General features: G+C 39.4%; 1 protein-coding gene across 5 annotated transcripts; it reads right to left on the bottom strand.

Moving 5' to 3' along the window:
• Positions 1 to 59: 59 nt before the first annotated feature.
• LOC113528888 (integrin alpha-X) lies at positions 60 to 24016 on the bottom strand. Of its 5 annotated transcripts, none has more exons than XM_026917701.3 (30): positions 23759 to 24016; positions 23412 to 23523; positions 22448 to 22542; positions 18660 to 18715; positions 16207 to 16321; positions 15984 to 16117; positions 15740 to 15885; positions 15254 to 15407; positions 14972 to 15104; positions 14807 to 14880; positions 13526 to 13652; positions 13114 to 13259; positions 12843 to 12974; positions 12187 to 12387; positions 11872 to 12002; positions 11583 to 11743; positions 11322 to 11473; positions 11019 to 11153; positions 10828 to 10901; positions 6189 to 6321; positions 5944 to 6051; positions 5753 to 5832; positions 5138 to 5224; positions 4971 to 5031; positions 4752 to 4853; positions 2741 to 2809; positions 2542 to 2649; positions 2248 to 2340; positions 1410 to 1520; positions 60 to 1207 (listed from the first exon to the last, which is right to left on the bottom strand). In XM_026917701.3, the coding sequence occupies exons 1-30, from the start codon at positions 23826 to 23828 to the stop codon at positions 1001 to 1003; spliced, it is 3507 nt and encodes a 1168-aa protein (XP_026773502.3). In that variant the 5' UTR covers positions 23829 to 24016; the 3' UTR covers positions 60 to 1000. The 5 variants fall into 5 exon arrangements, 4 of the variants coding, with proteins under 4 accessions (XP_026773502.3, XP_026773503.2, XP_026773504.2 ...); XM_026917702.3 differs by having other exon boundaries at positions 60 to 1165; XR_004577422.2 differs by lacking the exons at positions 60 to 1207; positions 1410 to 1520; positions 2248 to 2340; positions 4971 to 5031 and having other exon boundaries at positions 2583 to 2649; positions 4752 to 4822.
• Positions 24017 to 24740: the final 724 nt, after the last annotated feature.

Below are 24740 nucleotides of genomic sequence, written 5' to 3'. Positions count from 1 at the left end.
ATATATATATATATATATATATATATATATATATATATACACACACACCGTACTGTGCAAAAGTTTTAGGAACCCTATTTTTTTTAGTACAATTTGTTATAGATATTTATTTTATGAATTCTGCATTACTGAGTACAAAAACCTTTTAGGGTTCCAAACATTACTTTGCCAAAAAATAATGTTACAGATGAATGTTTGTATGTCAGTAAAGAAAGCAACATATTACATAAGAGAGCACAGTTCAGACAAAAAAACATAATGAAGGCTGCTGAGTTTTGCTGCAGAAAAAAGAAGCAAGTGCAAAAAAACAGTCAAAGTCTCCAGAAGAACTGTGGCTGCTTCTGCAAGATGCTCAATAACACTTACAGCTCATTTCCTTACAACACTGCACACACTGCACCTGGGTCTACTATTTAAGAAAAAAGAAAAAAAAACGGGTCGTCACACCAGATAATGACTTTTAAATAGAAAGATTTAATTATTTTTTAAGACTTTTGCACAGTACTGTGTGTGTGTGTGTATGTATGTATATATATATATATTTAGTTTACTGGTTTTCATTCACTCAGCTCTCGCAGCTCAAGCAGGTCATTCCTGCTGATATCTATATTACTTCTTTATTCTTTATGAGTGAATTATTTTGAAACAATCTCATTCTTTCTAGATTTTTCTGCAAGAAACATTGTTAGTGCATTGTTATTTGTTAATATTTATTTTTTTTGTCATATTTTCATCAACAGTTTGTTTACATTAAAAATGAATAATTATAGTCATGATACACATTTTTGTCTGGTCTTCTTTGTATTATTTATATAAAATAAAACATTTAAAGTTGCACTTCTGCCAAATTAATTTTAATTTCTTTCCTCCTCCATGTTGGATTCTGTTTACATCATTTCATTGGTTTAAATGATGTGACCCCCACCATTGTTTCACCTGTTCTGGTAGGATCAGCTCTGCAGAAATGTAATCTAACCCTAACCCTACACACTTCTTCACTCTACAGAACTGATGTTTCCTCTACAATATGAGCAGCGTTACAATTATTGGATTTGTTGGGATTTTCTGTGTGTGTTTTGCTGGCTGCTGTTTGTCCATCGGTGTTTTCAGCCTGTGTGTTGGAGTCATTCTCCTCTGTAGAGATCGTTGTCGGTCCACCAGCCTCCTGAGCAGTATTTTCAAAAGATATAGATTTAAAGAACCCAACCTACAATACATCATATCACATATCAATCAATCAATCAATCAATCAGTGAACAGATGAAGTTTAAACAGTACATCAGAATGAACATCAGATCAACAACACTACAGTGTACTTAACACTCACACAGCACAATGACTACAACTGTTTACCGACTACAGCATACTGAACACTACTGATTACTGACTGCAGTGTATGGAACACTCACCTTATACAACACCATGAAGATGAACATCATCACTAACACACCAAACAACACAGACAGAGAGGCAATCAGTGTGGTCTGAAGCTGAGAAGGAGATTCTACCACTGTTACAATCTGTAACAGAGAGACAGATAGAGAAAGACAGACAGATTTATATGATTAAGGCTTTTATGTATAGATATGAGTGAGAAAATTGTGAGCACTAAAGATTATACTACTAACTATACAACTGAGTACACTAACAGCAGACTACGTTCACATTTACTACCTACACTACTGACTACTGAGTGTACTAATGTCTACGGATTACACTACCAAGTACGGACTACACTACGGACTACACCACTGATTACAAGAACAACAGACTACACTACTGACTACTGATTACTGAGTACACTAATACTAATTGGTGTACTCATTAATCAATACACTAATTACTGAGTACACTAATTAGTATTACACTTCTGGCTACAATACTAACAACATTACTGATTAGTGACTGATTACACTACTTATATATAATAAGAAATACTGTTGCTACTACTGAGTAAAGGTACTCTGACTGTTGAGCAGTAGTGCTATTGATATATTGTGTATTAAAGTTATTAATGTGTATTGTGTAATGATGTGTATTGTGTATTAATATGGTTTGTATGGAGTATTGATATTGCATTTTTTAAATGTCTATGGATATTGTGTGATGTATATTGATGTAAATTGTGTATTTATGTTGTGTAATTAGTATTGTAATGTACTGTTTATGTTGTGTGCTATGTATCGGGCATTCATGTTGTGTTTTGTGTATTCCATATATGTTGTGTATTAGTGTGTGTGTTCTCACTGAACGCAGTAAATCTTCCTCATTGAGGTACTGTGTGTATCGATTCTGATCAAATGAGACCAAACCCCAACTCTCCACCCGAACATTGTCCACCTGAACACAAATAATACACACTCAACACACATAACCAACATTCAAACATGTGTAAGTGTGTGTAGAGTGTGTGTACAGTACAGTGCATGAGTGAGTGAGTACAGTGTGTGAATATGTTTACAATGGGTGCATAGTTGAGTGTGTAAGTGTGTGTGTAGTGTGTTAGTAAGTGTGTACATTGTGAGTGTGTGTACAGCATACCTTTGTCTGTGTGTTAATTTTTCCAGTAAAGCTAAATGTGACTGGCTGGTCTGTGGTTAATAGGCCAACAGAGCAGCCAATCAGATGACATCTGGAGCCTCTGCAGTTCTGATTGGAGGAAACAGAGTGATAAAAACAAACACACAAGAAATGGACACTAATAAATCATGCACACATTACGTTCATGGAGTCTTCTCACCTGACTGTAGTATGAAGTGTTGTCTTTTTTCAGCAACTTTGGCTTTTCACACTTTGCTTCAGTGACATTCTGACACACGCGCACACACACACACACACACACACACACACACACACACACACACAGTAAAAGAGGAAGCGTTAGAGAATCTTGAGCAATATTACTTGCCGCAATGCTTCTGTTTCCACAAACACTGCTTTCACGCCTGAGCACCCACCCACACACACACACCCACACACACACACACACACACACACACACACACACACACACACACACGCGCGCGCGCACCAACAGTCTCATACATGTACTGCAGCTTCACTATCTGAGGCAAGTTCACTGTTCCTTATATGGTAATGTTTTTTCTCATTTCCTAGTGCACAATTTTTCTTGAACCTGCATTGCTTCTCAATTTGCCCTGTAAGCCCGTGAAGCTCCAGTTAGCTGATGTTGCCCCTCTGCGACCTCCCGCTGATATTGTTGCCCCTCAACGTCCTTCTGCTGATGTTGTTGCCCCTCTACATTCTGCCACTGATGTTGCTGCACCTCCATGTCATTGTGTTGATGTTGTCACGCCTCTACATTCTCCTCTGATGTTGCCCCTTCAGGTTGCCCCTGTGTGGTTTTTTTGGCCCACTGAACACTCCTAGCGATGTCTCTTTTCCGGTCTTTCACTATACCTCACTTCCTATGTGTTATTCTGTGTCCATGCTCATATTGATCTTATGGTCATTTTTCTGGTCATTTTATGGTCATTCCTGACTGCTGTCCATCATCGGCACATTCATGGAGCCTCTCTCAGTGTCAAGCCTAGTGGCAGTCTCTGTCTTTAAGTCTTTAATCTCCATCTCTCACCATCACCCATTTTTTTCTGAGTCTTCCCAACTGTCACTGTCTACTCTTTTACACAATATAATATTTAGCCTTACCTTTAGCTAGCTGTATAGTGCCACTATTAGCCTAATTAACATAATAGCCTAATTATAGTATGGCTTTTTTTTTCTATCAGTAAATCATATTCATATTTAGACATTGACATGCAATTTCACACAGTGCGTGCTCATCATTCTGCCACATAACACTGATTTTTGAGCTTCTTCACGATTTCTTGTGTAACTGCTTTAAGTTTATTTCCTATTATTTTATTCTCACCACTGTGAAGACTAATAACACTTTTCCACTCCATGTGTATTCAACTTGGAGGTATTTTTTAAATGGTGGAAGAAATTTGGTAGTGTTTACAGACTTTGTTGGCACTGGACCACAGCATAAGTTGCATTTTGGGTTTAACTTCTTTAACTTTGCTACTTTATATATCTGAACCAGAGTACATTGTCTGGAACAATGACATCAACAGAAGATGGCCCAACTTCATCTTCACTTTCACTCTCAGGCCTCTCTCTACTGGCCATCTTTATGTAGCTTGCTACTTGTTTAGATGTGATTGCCTCAAGTGGGTGTGCAATTGAGCATGCAGCTTGATTGGCTGTTGTGCTGTCTTTGCACCAACCCTACATGCTGCATAATCAGGCTGCATCTGTTGGCTATTCTGGCAAGTTAGACGGGAAAATAGAAACAAAAGTTTATTGAATTTGAATACTCTCAGCTTATCATCATTACTGAGAAAACTTTATCGCGATACAAATCGAGATCATTTTATTGCCCAGCACTACCATCTGTCTCCATCTCCCACCATCAGTCTCCATCTCTGAGTCTTCCTCACTGTCAGCGTCCTTCTCTGAGTCTTCCCCACTGTCAGCGTCCTTCTCTGAGTCTTCCTCACTGTCAGCGTCCTTCTCTGAGTCTTCCCCACTGTCAGCGTCCTTCTCTGAGTCTTCCCCACTGTCAGCGTCCTTCTCTGAGTCTTCCCCACTGTCAGCGTCCTTCTCTGAGTCTTCCCCACTGTCAGCGTCCTTCTCTGAGTCTTCCCCCCTGTCAGTACACATCTCTGAGCCTTCTCCACCACCAGCATTATCATGTTTTCAATCAATAAAATGGTAAATTAACTCACAATTTCAGGAGGAGAAACATCCCATAATAAACCAGAGGTTGTCTCCAATGGCAACACAAACACCACACTGACTGGAGTACAGAGAACACCTTTATTGGTCAACTGGGGGGGTTGGGGGGAGAGAGAGAGAGAGAGAGAGAGAGAGAGAGAGATGGCATCTTTATGACCTGTTGGTATTTTCATGTGCATACTTGCAGGTAAACATGATGTCATAAATACCTCATATGTGTGCTGGAGTAAAGCAGAGTTATTGTAACGGACATATTGTGTGGAGCCACCGCTAAAAACACACACACACACACACACACACACACACACACACAAATGGAATAAATCACAGTATATGGTGTTGCTATGCTGAAACATTAATGTCAATGGTGTCTTACTCTCTCAGCAGGAAGTGGACGAGTTGTTTAACGGGCATTGACACCCTCGCGCTGTTGTCATGCAGAGTTCCTGGATTCTCATTCTTACTGAACGACAAACACACAGTTTAACTCACAAAAAACTCACAGTAGTGGTATTAGTTGTAGTAGTAGTACGTTTGTATTAAAGCAAAAAAACAAAACAAACACAAAGATTTTTATTGTTTAGCGTAAACCATAGCTCTCAAATTGACTCACTGACTCCTATGAACTTATATAACAGCCTACCCACACACACTGGAGCATGCGCTTGGGAAGGTGAATGAAGAAATATTGGGACGATGTTTTATTTTGTTTTTTAAAGTCGAGAGTTCAAATGCATGTTGAAAAGTGTTAGTGGGAAAAATAAAGTGAGCCCGAAGCTCTGTTAAAGTCTACCTGTCTCCTACATCTACATTCCACTTATCATGCAAACACTTTACACACTGCACAATCATCTCGTCTTTAGACATCTTTAGACAGCTATATCTGATGTGGCAGAGATTGAGTCCGATGCCGCTGATCTACACACTCTCTGTAATTGATATCAGAACAGAAACATGTACATCGTGCTGATTAACTGATACGTAAACTGACCTTTTAACTGTCACATTCACGTCAACTTGGTCCCCGAGAGCTGCTGGATCAGACAACTGGAATGACATGATGAACACCATCTACCCAGGAAAAGAACACAAACAAGTGTGTTTGACTGTGTGTGAATGTGGGTGTGAGAAGGGTGTGTGTGTCTATGTGTGTGTGTGTGTGTGTGGGTGTGTGTGCGTAACCTTGGCTCTCTGTCTGAAGATGGTGAAGCCGTGTCTGCACATTGTGTGTGTGAGGTTCATCACACCTGTTTCATAGGACGAACACTCAATGTAGCCAACAGACTCCACCTGGATGCGCAAACACACACACACACAGACACAGACACACACACGTGTACCTACCTTTATTAATAAGCATATAATGACACAATGCATGCTAAACAATAGAGCTGTTGTGGATGTGATTGTGTTAAAGTGGTTCAGACCAGACTGATGCGAGTGAATGACAGGACCGAGGGATGAACGAAGCACAGCTCTGTGCCTGAGGCATCTTCTCCTTCATTAACCACCACCACAGACACATTCACTCTGAAACCCTCTATATTAACTACCATGTTCCTGAGAGACAGCCAGAAAGAGAGAGAGAGAGAGAGAGAGAGAGAGAGAGAGAGGTCATGCTTAAGACGAACTCCTGACTTTTTTCAGTCTCTTTGTTTCTAAAATGGGACAAACTTTAGTAAAACAGTTTATATATATGCAGTATATATATATATATATATATATATATATATATATATATATATATATTATAATCTTAAAAGCTAACATAAAGGATAAGTTACTGACTTACAAAATAATTAAATTAGGCAGAGAATAGCAAAAAATACTGAAATATCAAACAGCAGCTACCTACAGGCCAGCCTCAAAGCTAAACTGGCAGAAAAGAAGAAGAAAAAAGGAAAATAAGTAAAAAAATGAGGAACAGAAGAAAAGAAGACAATGTAAGGAAGAGGATAACACAAACAGAGAATTTAAACCAAATTAAGAAGAAAAGAGGAAAGGAAGAAGCAAGGACCAAACAAACAGAACCAAACAAACAGGACAGGGTTCCTATAAAACCAGCACAAAGCCCCCATACACACACAGGGTAAGAAAGCTGATACACCAGCCCTATACTGCACTTTATCACTGACTCTGCTTTTAAAAAAGGATAAAAACTGAAGATAAACAGTTATCATTAGCTTGCCAAGTCCTAATCTGCTAGGCTTGCTAATTGTTTGCTAACTGTGGGACTATCAGTTAAACTGCCTATGAGGCAGCGGCAGCAGCAGCAGCAGCAGAGAAGCTCCATCCCTTTGAATTCCCACAGGAGATTCACTCTGAGAGTGGCAGACTGCAAAAACTAAAAACACAGAAGGAAAACCCAGACACTCTGTTTAAAGTCTGCAGTCTAATTAATGGGAAGAACACCACAACTAACCTGCTCTTTTACACTGAAGCCTGGCACTCTGCTATCTGTACTCACTTCAAATGTGACTAAAAGTGGCATCGGTAAGGGATGGCAAATTTATGTTTTTGAAGCCTGTGAAAAAATGCAGGACACAGATTCCTAAGAGTTAACCTATACCAGACAGGCACTGTAATGGTACAAGGCAGTGAGTGTACTCTGCAGACGTTCGTGGAGATTTTCCCTGCTCTCAGAAGCCTGTGTCACAGTGACACCCTGTGACACCCTGACCTCCTCCTCCTCCACTCCTGAACCACACATCGAGAGAGAAACAGAGCCATGTGAAAAGCCAAGCACAACCCCTCCATACCACTGTAACCCAGCACAGAGACAGCCTGGCCCTGTTAGAGGTGGAGCTGATAGAACTGAAAGAGCAGATCTTCACCCACAACTCCACCAACACAGACAAGGAGCCCCACAGTGACAAGATCAGCCAAATCAAAAGCCGTCTTGAAGTGACATTGCAGGAACTGAAAAGAGACATACAGACCTTACAGTGGGACAGAGAAACACTCAGATCCTCAGAGTATAGAGATACAGCAAAAAAAACAGTCAAGCCTTAAAGAAAAACTGACATAGGAGATCTCTAACCTCAAACAAGAGCTGCACAACAGAGATGTCATTATAGAGATCCTAAAAACAAAAGTGCAAACTCCTCCTACTACAGCTACAGCACACCCACCAGGAGACAACCAGCACAACCACTCTTCCATAAAGCACAGACAGGACACACCCTAAACCATCAAAGCCTGCCTCAACCTGCCCAGCGCTCCCAACTGACCAAACCAGTACCAAGCAGACTAGCACCTCAACACCCTCCAGTCCTGCCCTCCCCACTGGCTTAAGGACACGAGCCAAAGCATACAGTAACTGTGGCCCCATGGCCCCTCACCTGTACCTCACAACCCCAACGCAGCTACGCTGAAGCCTCAGAGGACCACAACATACCAATGATCAAATAATTACTGCAGTACATCTTCAACAGACTCATCTTAAAACAAAACAAAACAAAAAACTGCATATAAATGTGTACATATATATAAAAAAAAGATACCCTGCTGTATAAAATGTTAACATATTTATGTAAAATCTGTTATATTTTGGTTTTATATAGATATGGATATATGATTGTTATTATTTTATCTCATTTTTAAACAAAAAAAAACAAAAAAAAAACACAACATGACTTCACTCACCATCACCATGTGGAATATTCAAGGGCTGAGCTCATCAGCCTTTGGATTAAAAAGCTTAAACAGTGACTTCCACAAACAAACTAAAAACCTTGACATCATCGTCCTACAGGAGACACGGTGCATGGCTGACACGGTCACTCACTGTCCCCGAGACTATAGGGAAATTCTAGTACCCTCCCAAAAACTGAGCACAGTGCACCAGGGCAGAGACTCCGGTGTCTTATCATCTGGTATAAATCATAGCTACATAATGTAATAGACACTCTAAAAATTGGAAAGTACCACATTTGGCTAAAAATAAGAAAATCTACACTGTCTTCACAGAAGGATCTCTTCGTCTGTGCCATATACATCCCACCTTCAGAGTCTCCATACTACTCTGAAGACATGTTTGCAGAGTTAGAGATAGAGAAGTGTACACAGTGTTTCCCCACCAAAGCATAATATAAGTGTTCGACGCTGATCTGTGCCGCCACTAAACTCTTGAACATGGCTGCTATGCGCACTGCTCCCATTTGGTGCCTCCTTGTTTTCCATATAGCTAGCTTTGCTGTTCCAGATAAGAAATTCAGCACATCAAGACACTTTTCCTCCAAAACTCTTCCCCTGTAGGAGAGCTGAGGTAACAACCATTTCCATCAAGACAATTTGGTGCACACTCTCTCCACTACACCTTCCCAGTTCTGTTTTTGAAAGTCTTCTGTCCCTAGAAAAAGACCCAAAAGCTTTAGCCCCTCTCTGCCACACCTCAGGTTCCCAGCTAAAAGTGGAAGTCCCTCTGCTTGAACCTGACTTGCCCATAAAGCCTTGCTCTTATCCCAGTTGATTTTAGCTGAACATGCCTTCTGGTAAATTTCAAGAGCCTCAGATGATGTCCCCACTATTATTAATAAAAACTGAAACATCATCTGCATAAGCAGAGAGCACAACTCCTGGTTCCTGCGACATCCTCGATACCTGAAAGCCTGCTAGCTTTTTACGAAGGTAGAACAGCAGTAGTTTAATGGCTATGCTATATAGTTGACCAGATTCATTTGTCAAAAAAGGTTTACTCAGGTTTGTCGACGGTGGAGTGGCTGCTGCTTTATGTCCCAAGGTGCCCTCATGTCTGTGTTAGCTTCTGGCTCTCCCTTTTAGTTATGCTGTCATAGCTAGTCTTGCCGGAGTCCCTGCTTGCTCTCTGCACGCAAAGTACATCGTCCTTAACCATTAGAGGACAAAAGCTTACCTAACAATCTCTCCCTCTCTCTCCCTCTCTCTCTCCCTCACTCTCTGTCGAGCTACACATGCTACTTCTGAGATGCCAGTGATCCTGACCCTTCTGCTCTCTGGACCTGCCTGACCCATCCTGATGCACCTTCTGCTCCTCCTCGCTGCCTGACCCATCCTGATGCCCTACTTCTGGTTGGAGTTCTCATCAGTTGAGTTCGCTCACTGCTGCTGCTGGGGCCCCATATGGACGGCCTGAAGAACCGTTTGGATTGCTGGGGATGGCGCCACCTGGGGGCTGTGGAGATGGCTTGGGGATCACATATGGGGAGCTGTACTGTAATGGCTTGGGACTGTAATTGCTGTAGTGGCTTTGGGGCTGCAGTTGCCACGAACAGCTTCGTACTCAGGACTCCATCAGTGGACAGTGGATAGATTTTAACCAGCCGGACTTCTTGCGAAAACTGTGAATTTACTGGTTTCACAATTGCACTATTTGTCCATATAGTACACAATGATAGAAGGGATTTATTTATAATTGCACTATCCGTTGCGCCCAGATGAGGACGGGGTTCCCTTTTGAGTCTGGTTCCTCTCAAGGTTTCTTCCTCATATCATCTCAGGGAGTTTTTCCTCGCCACCGTTGCCTCTGGCTTGCTCATTAGGGATAAATTCACATATTTACAATATATTTTTTTAATACATTTATTTCTGTAAAGCTACTTTGTGACAATGTAAAATTAAAAATAAAATTGAATTGAATTGAATTGAAAAAAGGTGGACAGTTTGAAATAATTATCATTACAGAAGGGGCAAATGGTGGTGAAACATTTACTAGTGTGCCATTTATGACAGTTCCACTTACTAACAGTTGATTAAAAAGGTTTAGTTCTTTCAGAAAGACAACTACTACTTTACACTTTATATACTTTTTTCTTCTGGGAAGCAGATGCAGTATGTTCAAAACCAAATTTTCTCTGATTTTGCAGGGGCCATCCTCCACCATAACATTCTCTTCAGGTACACACCTGAAACCATGATGACCCTGATAACCCTGACATCTCTTCGGGAGACAGCATCTCTCCCACACGTCACCCTCAACCCTCCAAGCAGTACAAACTCACCAAGTTGCACAAATCGAAGGAGAAAAGTGTGTACAGGTATCCAGAGAGAGCGCGAGAGAGAGAGAGAGAGAGAGAGAGAGAAACAAACCTGCTGACTTGAAGAGACACACTGAGGTCCGACACGCACACATGATCTTCACCACACACCTTCTCCAGTAACACCTACATACACACACAAGTCTAGCTTAGACACCCACATCCATTTCTGTACACTTCACACCCACCCACACACACACACACACACACACACACACACACACACACAGAGGTGGAACTGACCGTGTGTGTGATGGTGTGTGTGTTTGGACAGTCAGGGTGCACAACGGGTCTCAGGCCTTGTGTGAGTCCCACTGTCTGTCCTCTAACTGTGAGTCTCCCTGAGAGAGGAACATCCTGGTAGTCTGATATACACCTCTACACAACACACACACACACACACTTAAATTTATATCTCTAGCCATAAATATATTTAAGGTTTAATTAAAATAAAGTGAGAAGACAGCAGTTCTCCAAGCTTCCAATTAAACACAAGTGAACTTGTCTGCAGATTAAACAATAATGTATTAACACCTTGTCACTCACCTGGATGGTGATGGGGAAAGTGTGGCACACAGACTTGTTACTAAGAGTTGTATTCCAATGTGAAATGCTGGACATTGGGTAGAAGAAAAGACGAGGAGATGTGGAGCCCGAATCTAACTCCAGAAAGACAGATACAGTGGCATGGAGAGGACCTGAACACACACACACACACTCAGTATACAGTTGAGTGTTAATAATCTTACTCAGTAGTCTGTAAGTACTCAATAATCTGATGTCCCTCCATATTTGTAATCTACTTACCTTGTATGGTTCCTCTGGAGACCTCTCTTAGCTTAAGACACAAGGTTGCCTTTGCGATAGGAGTGTTGAGGCTGTAAGGGGCGGAGCAGTGAAAGAAGTTCTGGGCTATGACTGGTGGATCCAGTGTGATTGACACAGGTACACATATAACTGGCTGTGTCCTAAAAACATCAATAAGAACATTTTACTGCAGTATACTGTACATACACTATGTACATACAGTACAGATCCACACACACACGCGCACACACACACACACACACACACACACACGCACACGGAAAATTACCTGAGTACCGTAGCAGCTCCTTTGGATCCAACCACCAGATCAGGAAGTCCATCTGAGCTCAAATCTCCCACAGAGTGAAGAGACAAACCAAAATACTGCAGCGCATACCCAACTGCTGCACCGCCCACCCTCTACACACACATGTGCGCACACACACACACACACACACACACACAGACACACACAAACACACAGAGAGTTCACTTAATTAGTAGCCTCTCACATATGTCTATTTTTGTAACTGCGTTTGGGTTTACGTGTGTGTGTGTGTGTGTGTGTGTGTGTGTGAGAGAGAGAGAGAGAGAGAGAGAGTACCTGTGTGTGTTTGGGTCTGAAGCCCCCCCTGTAACTAGTGAAGATGTAAATGGCCCCCTTGCCCTGCTCTTCATTTGGTGCTCCCACTGCCAGCTCCATCACACTGTCTTCATTCAGGTCCTGTAGACCTGCGAGGGCAGAACCAAATCGGCCGTCCGTATGCCCCACTGACCCCCTCAACGCCCCCGAACAGTTTAGTGCCTGTAAAACATCACGCAGATTGTATGTGACAGGAAGACAGTCAGTCACAGGGCTGTGTGTCATTATGCACATGTGCATTTTTATATTTCCATTTATATCATTTAGCAGACTCGCTTATCCAGAGCGACTTACAGAAGTGCTTTATGTCTCCATCGTAAACATCCTTTTTGTATTTGTAATTGTTTGTAATTATCTGTTTGTAATTAAAATTTTAAAAAAGAATTGCTTTCACTAACAAGCAATAAAAAGCTAATTAAAACAAACCATTACTTGTCATAAACAGACTGTATATCATATAGAGCACTTGCTTTATAAATTTAAAATTCATATCCTGAATTTATATATTTCTGTAAAACTGCTTTGTGACAATGTCCGATGTTCACCTAGCACAGAATAAATCCAAGACAGAAAAATCAAAGCATACTTATATGCATGTGTGTTTATTACTGTCTTACTCCTGTCTCCACAGAGCAGATTTGAACTTCTCCTCCAAATCCAGCAGTGTAAAACATCGGCGCACCAACTGCTAACAACACAATGTCATCCCCATACAGCACACATAGCTCCGCCCCGAAATACGACCCCAGCTACAGAGATACAAGATAAAGAGAGAGAGAGAAAGAGAGAAAGAGAGAGAGATACAGTAAGTGACATCACACTAAACCCCAAACGGAAACTGTTGCAACTGAATATGAACAGCTGCATGGGTAAACACACACACAGTACCTGAGTCCCGTGAGCAGTGTGTGTGACACTCCACTGTTTGTGTGCGTCCTGTGTGAATCCAAACACGGCACCTGTGTGTTTGTGTCTTGGAGCACCAGCAAAGTAAACACGACTCCCCAAGACTGTTGCCATGGCAACTGAGTAACCTGCACCACGTCATTATTAAAATATAAAACGGTATTTAATATTCAATAACCAAATTAATATTCATCAAATTCATCAAACTAGTCATTCATTTGCCTTTAATGTAATGAATAAACACACAAAATAAATTAGTTGGATAAATAAAGGGCTGGACGAATAAACAAATGGATATAGGGATGGATCGTAAAATGGTCGGATAAACAAATGTATAAACAGAGGGATAAAGGGACGGATACACAGATGAATGGATAGTTGAGTGGTTTATTACCCAGGTAGGAGTTATCCATGTCTTTCACAGTCGATGCGTTGATGAATGAAGCGTTCAATTCTGGAATTTTCTCCTCCAAACCACCTGACCAGGAGAATGTTCCCACTGCACCAAACACACTCACCTCCTACACACGGATGACGCAAATATCTGTATTTGTATCTGTTTTTATATTCAGATTTGGGACAGATCCTTAAAGTGGCATATATTCTGATATTCTGAGAACATTGGTAATGATGGAGAACAATTATTTAAGAATGACAAAAAACACACACAGCAAACAAGTTAACAATATTTAAAAAAAAATTAATTAGATGATTAATTTGAGAGACAGCAGAGTTCATCTCCAGTCAGTTATCATCTTAATTAACTTGCTCTTTGTTTCCCCACAAGCAGAGTTTCCAGGTTTCATGTATTTCAGAATATCAGGTTTCAAGTTTGTCTGTATATCAGACAGATACTTCAAATCAGAAAAGCGCACCACAGTTTATCACCCTGAAAAGAAAAAAAAAAAAAAAAAAAAAAAACAGTGGCAGAAAAAAAAACCAGTAAAGAAAGCAACCAAATTTATTTTAATTGTTAGTGTGAAAATATTTCAGACTAGATGAAGTCAATTCTATAGTCAACTGCACAAGAGTTCATGTTTTAAAAATGTTCTTTTGCTTTAATGGACCATTAACACTATCTTTTTTTTTTTTTTGAAGTATAGAAGTGACTGCGCAAGATTGCGAGAGATCCCAGTCAGCTAGTTTAGAGTCAGATCAGCAGAGCATGTTGGCTCAGAGAGGCCGATCCAGACTTGTTTTCAGATGCTACTGAGGCTGAAGTTGAATATGCCATTAAAATCTCCCAGACTATCCAACATTAAGCTACACAGGTTTTTCCACACTGTGCTCTCAGTTATCAGAGACTTCAGCGATGCCACCAGCTCACACAAGTATGGCATAAAATAGTGTAATACGACAGACAGATTTTTTTATTTTGCACATTTACTCCACTCATTCATTTATTTTCATAGTTAGCAGTGTAGTTGAAAAATGGAAATGTAAAAGTTGGAAATGTGTGTGTGTAACTGAACTGCAGATTGGAGTGTACTTTACTACACAAATAAAACAGCAACATCCTGGAAGTTTTGGCTTTAACTATGGAAAAGATGATCAGTGAAGTACTTTTTTAAATTACTAGTCAACTAGCAAACATTAGTAAATATGCAACATCTAGTGTGTGTGTGTGTGTGTGTGTGTGTGTGTGTGTGTGCGTGTATATTAACTGGTTCCTGACCTCAGAAAGTGCAACACTGAATCCTCCCTGTGAGAGTTCAAGCTGGATTGAACTTGAGTTCCCCACGTTTGTACCTACACACACACATACATGTGTGTTTATTACTGTATAGGATGTATGTTTATTAAATTTAACTGTGTGTGTGTGTGTGTGTGTGTATTTTACCTTCAATGCTGAAGATCCTCTCAGTGAGCTGTGAGACAATAGAGGAAAGAGAACTGAAACTTGGTGTCTCAAACACATAACGAGGTTCCGTAGCAATCTGTTCCAATTCCTCTCGAGAGTACTCGTTACCCACCTGAAAGGGAGACGGGTAAATCAGAGAGAGAGAGAGAGAGAGAGAGAGAGAGACAGAGAAAGACAGACAGATAGAGAGATAAATCAGAGAGAGAAAGTGAGAGAGCAAGTGAGAAAAAGAGACACATGAGAGAGTAGTTAGCATTTTACCCCGATGGCAAATCGGGTCACTCCTCTCTTATTGGCCAGAGCGATCACAGAGCTGAAGTTGTCATTTTTATCATTGGATTTTCCATCTGTGACCACAACCAGCAGCTTCTGGGAGTTGTTTCTCATTCCAACTTTCTCCTGGAACATCTCCTCTCTGAAAGAATCAAAAAAGAGAGGAACAGAGAGAGTTAGGTGAGAGATAGAGAAAGAGAGAGATGTAGGTGAGGGATGCATAGAGAGATATGGATGGATAGAATATAAATAAATGAAGGACAGACTTTATAGTGGTCAGTATGTTGTGTGTTTACTCACAGCATGAAGCAAATGGCTGAAGGTGAGTGTGTGTGCTCACAGTACAAAGCATATGTCTCTCCGTACATACACACAGTACAAAGTATATTGCAGAGTGTGTGTGTGTGTGCGCATTTACAGTATGAAGCACATGGTTGAATATGTCTGTGTGTGTGTGTGTGTGTGTATACTTACAGTACGAAGCGTATGGCTGAAGGTGTGTGTGTGTTTCCTTTACTATGTGTGATTCCTGACATCAGATTATCTGCGTTTCTATCTGCAGCAAAATTCTCAAATTGAAACACTGCAGAGACTCGAGAGGAGAACTTTGCTACAGCCACCTAACACGTAGACACACACACACACACACACACACACACACAGTGAAACTCCAGAAAACCTTGCTACAGGCGCCTAAAACACAAACGCACACACACACCTGTGATCGTGGGTTGGTGAATGATCTAATTACATCTTTGATGAAATTGATCATTTTCCTGAAATCTTCACTTGAAATACTCAGAGAGTCATCAAACAGAATCACTGCATCAAGTGGAGGAATCTCATGACATTCTAAAATACGCACATATACACACGTTACACATAAAACTAACAAACAATAATTATATAATTTAATCATTAAATTACGACAGAACAGATACCTTGGAAAACAGGTTTGTGTGTGTGAGAGTGTGTGAGAGAGACATTGAGCTCCACACACACACCATGCAAATAATGAAACCCTTCACACTCTTGCTGCACACGAGCACTACACACCTGCAGAGAGAGAGAGAGAGAGAGAGAGAGAGAGACCTAAAGGTGGAGTGTTACAATATCAGCATTTACTCTGTATGTGCGTGTGTGTGTGTGTGTGTGTGTGTTTTCTAAGGGTCCCTACTGTTTACAGGAAGGAGAAACAGAAAGAAGACCCTCAAGAGAACAAAGGGTTTCTTAGGAACTTTGGTAGCACTTCACTCAGAAAGTCCTCAACAGACCTCAATAGTCTGTAAAATGAATGTTACGTCAACTAATTGTCAACAATATGTCAACAATTAATGACTATTGATGTTTAGTACTTAATCCATACACACTCTCCAGACTATCAACTTCTCAGTTTTGCTTTTGTGGTATTTGGATTGTCCAGTTTCATGATCATCATTTTTATTGTGGACTTCTGACTGTTCCCTATCTCCTATCACAATTTCAAAATTAGTCATAGTTATAGTTGAAAAAACAACTTCAGCTGACATGTTATTATTACCAATTTGCCATGTTAGCAGTTAAGCAAATACTAAGTATCTGCTTAACTGCCCAACTGTAAGTAGCTTTAGATATCTGTAGGTTTGCAGACCACACTTCCTGTGTTAGTGAAGTGACTGTGTAGTGTAAGGAGTGATTGAGGAAATGTAAAACGGGGGAGACTCTAAGAATGTAGGTTGGAGTTATGGGTAGCTTTTATTTGATGTTACATAGCTGAACATCCAAAAATACCATGTTAAATTGGTTACAACTGCTCACTGGCCTTTCTAAGGTATTCTTATGGTTGAATTTCTAAAAAAATATAGCAGCCATTCTTTCCTGTCATAGCATGTGAATGCCATGGGATATACAGTACAGGGACCTAAGGATGTTATGGTGAGTGCTAGGTTAGATAGCAGTGAAACACGTGATATTTGAGCTTTCAGGTCTCAGTTAAAAATGAGAAGTCCAATCCATGTGAGGTGAAAAATTTATTTAGAATAAAGGTTTTGAGATCGACTTTAATCAATGTCATTTTTACCGACAAGGAGTTTGTTGTTGATAGCAGAGTGTAGTCCAGTGTATGGACATTGCGATGATCCTCTCCTCTTTTGCCACAGAACTGAGGACTTGCCCTGAAAACGTGCTGACAGCGATCAGTCAGCAGGAACACAGCTTGGATGGCCATACTTCTGTTCCAGAGGTGGCTGAAGGATAAGGTAATGCTACCAAATCCTGCCACCAGCCAACACAAAATCCACTGGCACAGGCATCATAGAATTGTCTCCTGAGGTTTACCAAAATGCTCACTCGTTTTCACCACTTTATTTGGCAGGTCCCCTACCGATGAGTGTATAGCAAGGTAAGTAAGAAACACACTGGTATTGAGGATGGTATCTCTGTATCTCTGATCACCAAAGTTCTCACCATATATATCAACAACAGTGGATCGAAAGTAAAGTTTGGCAATTATAGACAACGTCTATAGTGGCAAAGTCTTCTAGATGAAGGAATACACAAATAAGGCAAGTACACACAGAACAGAGAAGAGATGACGACTTGCTTACAGATGCACTGTAATCAATCAATCTTGATTGATGATACAAAAAGAAATCTCCATTGCTTAAGTCTAGTGTCAGCACAGATGAAGAAAAGGTGATGGTATTCATAAAACATCAGACAGTACAGGACTAGGGTCAGATAGTTGTCCAGTTTTTGCTATCTAGATGGACAAAAAGATCAGATTACATCATAATAGATGTAAATCTAAGTATAAATATATAAATAAATATCTATATCCAGATTTCTGTAAAGCTGCTTTTGAAAGCTTTGCTTTCAGGAAATTTAAGTACTTTAGAAGTGTGCATTCACACATTTCAGAGAAAGCTTCTATGTCTAAAGGAAATTACTGTGTTTTACTTGCATCATCATTGATCAAAGTGAATAACAAGGGTTAGGAGACATTCATGCCTGGGTAGAAGTTGACAACATGAGATAATAAGGAGACTTTTTTCTGTCTACTAGCATGTTTAATTCACATTTCTCCATCACCACAACTGTATGTGTAGCTGTCCCATTAGTCTGGTGGCATCCTTTGTTGTCCTCCTATTAGTGGATTTTAGACGCGCTCACACAAATTTCTCACACTGACACAACTTTTTTGTGGGCTGTCTTTGGCCACCAGTAAGTGTCACATCATGTGTTTTAATACCATCAATCTCAACTCAAGAATTAGATTTTTGAGTCCAACAGTACATTTTTACAGTGTAAAGCTGGCTTGAATCAAATTAAATCAGGATTTTTAATGGCTGATCTGAGGTAAAATTATCTACACACACTTACATCCAGTGTATATGGGAAACATTATTTAACTCACCATGGCACGATGTTCAGTGCAAGCAAGGGAAAGTCCAAATGCTCCATTTGACTGGACTACAAAGGCAGAGACAGAAAGGGAGAAAGAGATAGAAAGAGAGAAACAAGGAGAGGGATAGAGAGAGAATAGACATTATATGTATATATATATATATATATATATATATATATATATATATATATATATATATATATATATATATGGGTGTGTGTGTTTCTACATTAAAAAAAATACTATACACAACAGTAAAACAGTAAAAAATGGAACAAAGTCATTATTTTGTGTGACGATCCTTCGCTTTTTTTTTTTTTTAAATAGTAGTCTCAGGTACAGTGTGTGCAGTTTTATAAGGAAATGAGCTGTAAGTGTTACTGAGCATCTTGCAGAAGCAGTCACAGTTCTTCTGGAGACTTTGACTGTCGACTCGCTTCTTATTTCTGCAGCGAAACCCAGCAGCCTTCATTATGTTTTTATCTGAAAAGTGTCTCTTATGGAATCTGCTGCTTTCTTTACTGACATACAAACATTCAATTTTGTGCTGGAAAACTAATATTTGGAATCTAAAATGTTTTTGTATTGAATCAATAATGTAGAAGTCAGAAAATAAACATCTATAACAAAGATTGTACTAGATAAAATTGGATGTCAAGACTTTTACACAGTACTGTACTACACAGTACTCTCTCTCTCTCTTTATATATATATATATAAAGAGAGAGAGATTATAAAGATTTTAGTGCTATTTGCTGTGCATTTTGCTTTTTGGTTTTGGTAGTGAGCATACACTAGCAAACACAATAACTAGAATATTTCTAGTGAACATACCATGAAGGTGCATTTACATCTTTCCTCTTGCATTTGAAATAAGTTACATTGTTGATGCAAAGTCACGCTACTTTCAGTTTCACAGTGTGCGTGCATGTATGTGGTGTGTGTGTGTGTAAAGTGTGTTTTCAATTCTTCATGGTTAAAAAATGCTATTTCCTTCTTGAGCATGAGAAAAACATTCAGAATGAGGTGCTTTTAAAATGAAAACAAAAAAATACAATATTTAAAGGCATACTTCACACACACACACACACACACACACAGTCATGTGGAAAAGAACTGAATGCAACTATGAAAAGCAAGTTGAGAAACACAAAACTGCTTTTACAGAATAACTTTAAATAACATGAGTTCTCCAGGCTGACTGGAAATTGTTTAGAGGCATTTCAATACAATTGTGAGAAATGGATTCAAAATTTAGCTGGTTATGTGTGTGAGAGAGCTATGTACCTAAATCTTTTAAACTAGCAGTTATCAAACCCCTGATTAAAAAATCTGATCTCGACCCCTGTCAGTTGTCCAACTATAGACCAATATCAAACCTCCCCTTTATCTCCAAGATCCTAGAAAAGATTGTAGCACAGCTGTTATGCTCATACCTTTATGGGAATAAAATTCATGAAATGTATCAGTCAGGATTTAGGCCTCATCATAGCACAGAGACAGCGCTGGTTAAAGTTGTAAATGACCTACTACTGGCCTCTGATCAGGGTTGTGTCTCCTTGCTTGTGCTGCTTGACCTTAGTGCAGCTTTTGATACCATTGATCATGCTATTCTCCTCAATAGACTAGAAAATGTAGTAGGCATTAAGGGAACGGCCCTTTCCCGGCTCAGGTCTTATTTGACTGATTGTTATCAGTTTGTAGACATAAATGGTGACTTCTCTTCGCATACTAAGGTAAAGTTTGGTGTCCCGCAAGGCTCACTGCTCTTTTCTTTATATATGCTGCCTCTGGGTAAAATTATCCGTAAGCATGGTATTAGCTTCCACTGTTACGCTGATGACACACAGTTGTATGTTTCAGCAAAGCCAGATGACAGACACCAGCTTAATGAAGTTGAGGAATGTGTAAAAGACATTAGAAACTGGATGCTTATTAACTTTCTCTTACTTAATTCTGACAAGACAGAAGTACTTGTACTAGGACCACATGCAGCTAGAAGTAACCCTTTCTGATTGCATAGTATCTCTGGATGGCTTTTCTGTTTCATCCTGTGCAGCAGTAAAAGATCTTGTTGTGGTTCCAGTCTTTCTTGTGAAGCTCATGTAGATAATATTAATAGGATAGTCTTCTTTCATTTCAGAAATATTGCTAAGATAAGAGATATGTCACTACACTGCAGAAAAACTAGTTCATGCTTTTGTTATCTCTAGGTTGGATTATTGTAATGCCTTACTGTCTGGATGTTCTGGTACATAAACAAGCTCCAGTTAGTCCAGAATGCAGCAGCTAGAGTTCTTACTAGAACCAGAAGATATGACCACATCACCCCTATCTTATCCACACTGCATTGGCTCCCAATCAAATTTAACATTGAATATAAAATACTAATATTGACCTATAAAGCACTGAATGGTCTCATGCTGCAGTACCTGAGTGAACTTTTGGTCTTTTATGATCTGCCATGCCTACATTAATCAAAAGGTGCAGGCTATTTGTTGGTACCTCGAATAGTGGAGGCTCAGCAGGGGGCAGAGCTTTCTCTTACAAAGCCCCACAGTGTTCAGGACTCAGACATAGTCTCAATGTTTAAGTCTAGACTGAAAACATATTTTTTATTCAAGCCTTTTGTGAATTTTTTTTTCTTATGTAAAAGAGCAGATCTGGAGGGTTCATGGGCACAGTGTTGTAGGGAACACTCAGTATGATGTTTGGATACTCCAGGGTGCCCTCATGTCTTTGTTACCTTTTGGCTCTCTCCTTTAGTTATTCTGTCACAGCTAATCCTGCTGGAGTCCCTGCTTGCACTCTGGACATAATGCACATGTTCTTTAACCATTATGTGACAATTAGCATACCTAACAATCTTTCTCTCTCTCTGTTGAGCTACACATGCTACTCCTGATATGTCAGTGATCCTGACCCCTTCTGCTCTCTGGAGCTGCCTGATCCATCCTGATGTCCTATTTCTCATTGGATTTTTCATATTTTCCATTTCATTTTTCATTTTTCATCACTTGGCCCCACACAGATAGCCTAAAGTTGCATGAGATTACTGAGGGTGGTACCACTTAGAAACCATGAAGATGGCTTTGGACTTAAATTGATATTAACAGTTTTGCCACGATGGCTTAGGACTACAATTGCTTTGATAGCTTTAGGACTGCAATTCCCATGAACAGTTTTGCATTTAAGTCTCCAATCAGTGAAGAGTTGATAACCTCAACAAAATAGACTTCATACGCAAACTATAATGAACTTTCATGTTTACACAATTGCACTTTTTGACCATATAGTACACAGTTTAGTAGGAAATTATTTATAATCTCACCATCTGGTGTCACCCAGATGAGGATGGGTTCTCTTTTGAGTCTGGTTCCAATCAAGGTTTCTTCCTCATATCATCTCAGGTAGTTTTTCCTTGCCACTGTTACCTCTAGCTTGCTCATTAAGATAAATTTAAAATTTATATCCTGAATTTACATATTTCTGTAAAGCAACTTTTTGACAATGTCCATTGTTAAAAGTGCTATACAAGTAAAACTGAATTGAATTTCAGGTAATTTCAGTGAAATGATTCACACAAATACTGCAGTTTAATGAGTAAGTTTGAAAATTAAAATGGTGAGGGAATTGTGTGAGTTTGTACGACTGTGATATTGAATGTTTGATACTGAATGTCTGATACGAAGTGCGTGATAGTGAGTGTGATACTGAGTATGCGATATTGAATGTGCGACACCGAGTGTGCGATATTGTGTGTGTGAGATACTGAGTGTGATATTGTAGCTTCTTACCTTCAATAGGGAGCTGAACACACTGATCATCCTGATACACGCACCTATACACACTACCTGTGCCATTATTATAGAGAGGATCTGTTACTAGCACACTGCAAAGAAAAACAGAGGGAGAAATCAGAAATTCCTGCAGTATGATGTGTTATGTTGAAATCATGTTTAGTCCTTATTATTTGTCTTAAATAACTTATTACTGTAAATATGTGATAAATCCACACTGAGTTCCTGACCTTTATATCCTGACTTTTATATATTGACCCTGTATTACACTCATACTTGATTTAATTATCGCTCATAAAAATTCAGAAGTTATTTTTGAAACATTTTTGCTGAAAAAATTAAATTTGAATAAATGTTTACACATAAATATAATTTTTTTTGTACATGTAAAAGTATCCAAAAGATAATAATGAATATAATATTTATGTTATATATGCTAATTGTTACATCACAGTGCTCCATATCCCAACAATCTCCGTGGCCTACTAATATGGCCATCTCAAACTACACTCCCCAGAATGCACACACCCTTACCTGCTCTCAATCACCAAGCTTTTGGCTGAACACACCTGCATTCAATCAGCCACACACACATTGTCCCTTTAAATAGAGACTCTCATCCATTCATGTTTTGTGAAGTATATGCTCAGTTTTGTCTTGTAAACCTGACTATTAAGCCTTTTGTTCCTGTTTTGCGTCTCTGATTTTGACCTGATCTGTCTTACTTTTTTTTCCTTTGTCCTGTCTGGTTTATCCTGTTCACTGATCACCTGACCTTTTTGCCTGTTTTTGACTTTGCCTCTGCTGTCCGATTTGATTAGTTTACCTGTGTTTTGTGCATTAAATATTTTGCTTAACCTGCAGTTGCATCTGTCTACCCCTTCTTTATATGACACTAATGACTTTATATTGTTGAAATGAAGTACACAGTAATGTGTATTAAAATGTTAGTCATGCTTACCTGCCAGATCCAAAGTGACAAACCTGGTAACCAAATGCTGAAATGTCATTCGGAGCTTTAAAAATTCTGGGATGTTCAGTGTCGAGGTTAAAACCAACAGCAAACGGAACAACTAAAATAAAAGTAAAAGGATTATTTAAGAAATAAGTCAGTACATTACTTATTTTTTGTTTTTTAAGTCAGAAATGCCAAGCGGGCATAGTTTACACCACTTCCTGTAATTACTCACAATGGTGACATTCGGTTTTAACAGCAAATTCACACACAGATCTGAAAGCTAAGGTTAAAAAAAAAAAAAAACACTGATATTAATTTGTTATATACAGTGTAAAAGGTAAAAGACTTACTGAGGAGCAGAGCATTGTAAAGGTGCCACAAATTAAGTTGACGATTGTTTAACAGTCTTAATTTCTCCATCACTAATTGAAAAACAGAATTGTGAGAAAATCCAGGCGTTACACACAGTTTATAAAATAACTGAACTTTACAATTATCCACAAATGGTTAAAGTGAAATTCTTCAACCACATATCTGCAGTCGAACTGAAGCTGTATGAAAGTGTAGCGAGAGAGAGAAACTGTGTGTGTGTGTGTGTGTGTGTGTGTGTGCGTGTGTGTGCGTGTGTGTTGAGGGCACATGTACGTGTGGGAAAATACAGAGAAATGTAGTTGTGAAAGTTTAGATGAGCACGAACTCAACCTCAACAAACTACAAAGACCCTCGCTGATCTGCATTTGTGGTTGAGTCAGAGAGACAGATAAAGACAGTCAGAGAGACAGATAAAGAGAGACAGAAAGCTTTTATGTTGTGTTTTCTGTTATCTTTTAAATTAAACACATTACTGAAAAGAACAGTTTTATATTACACATGTTTCTGAAAGCAATACTAACAAAACTAATAATCATTTGTTATCCATTTTACAGGATGTTCCAAAAGGCTTAATACATAGGGGACTGTGTTTGCCAGCACCATGTCGGTTGTGCCTTCGTCAGTGGAAGTTCGTGGATGTCCACTTCTTGGTTTGGCAACAGTGTGGTGTGTGTGATGTGCTCGTCATATTTCCTGTTAATGTCCATCACAACCTTGTGACAGCTTCCTGATACAGCCAGGAGAATGATTTCAATATGTTCTTCTTTTGTGAAAGGCATTCTTAAATGCTATCTGAAATATATACATATATCAGGGGCGTTTCCTCCGAGGAGGCAAGGGAGGCAGTGTCTTCTCAAAAAATTGGATGAGAAAATAATTGATATTGCAAAAATAAAACGACGCAAATATTACTAAATATTACTTTATTTGTAAAGTAACACTGTCCAACAGCGACACCTG

This window comes from Pangasianodon hypophthalmus, chromosome 27 (genome assembly GCF_027358585.1).
Source record: "Pangasianodon hypophthalmus isolate fPanHyp1 chromosome 27, fPanHyp1.pri, whole genome shotgun sequence".
NCBI classification, from domain to species: domain Eukaryota; kingdom Metazoa; phylum Chordata; class Actinopteri; order Siluriformes; family Pangasiidae; genus Pangasianodon; species Pangasianodon hypophthalmus.
The sequence above is the reverse complement of the archived record's forward strand: the minus strand, read 5'-3'. Positions and strand labels throughout refer to the sequence as shown.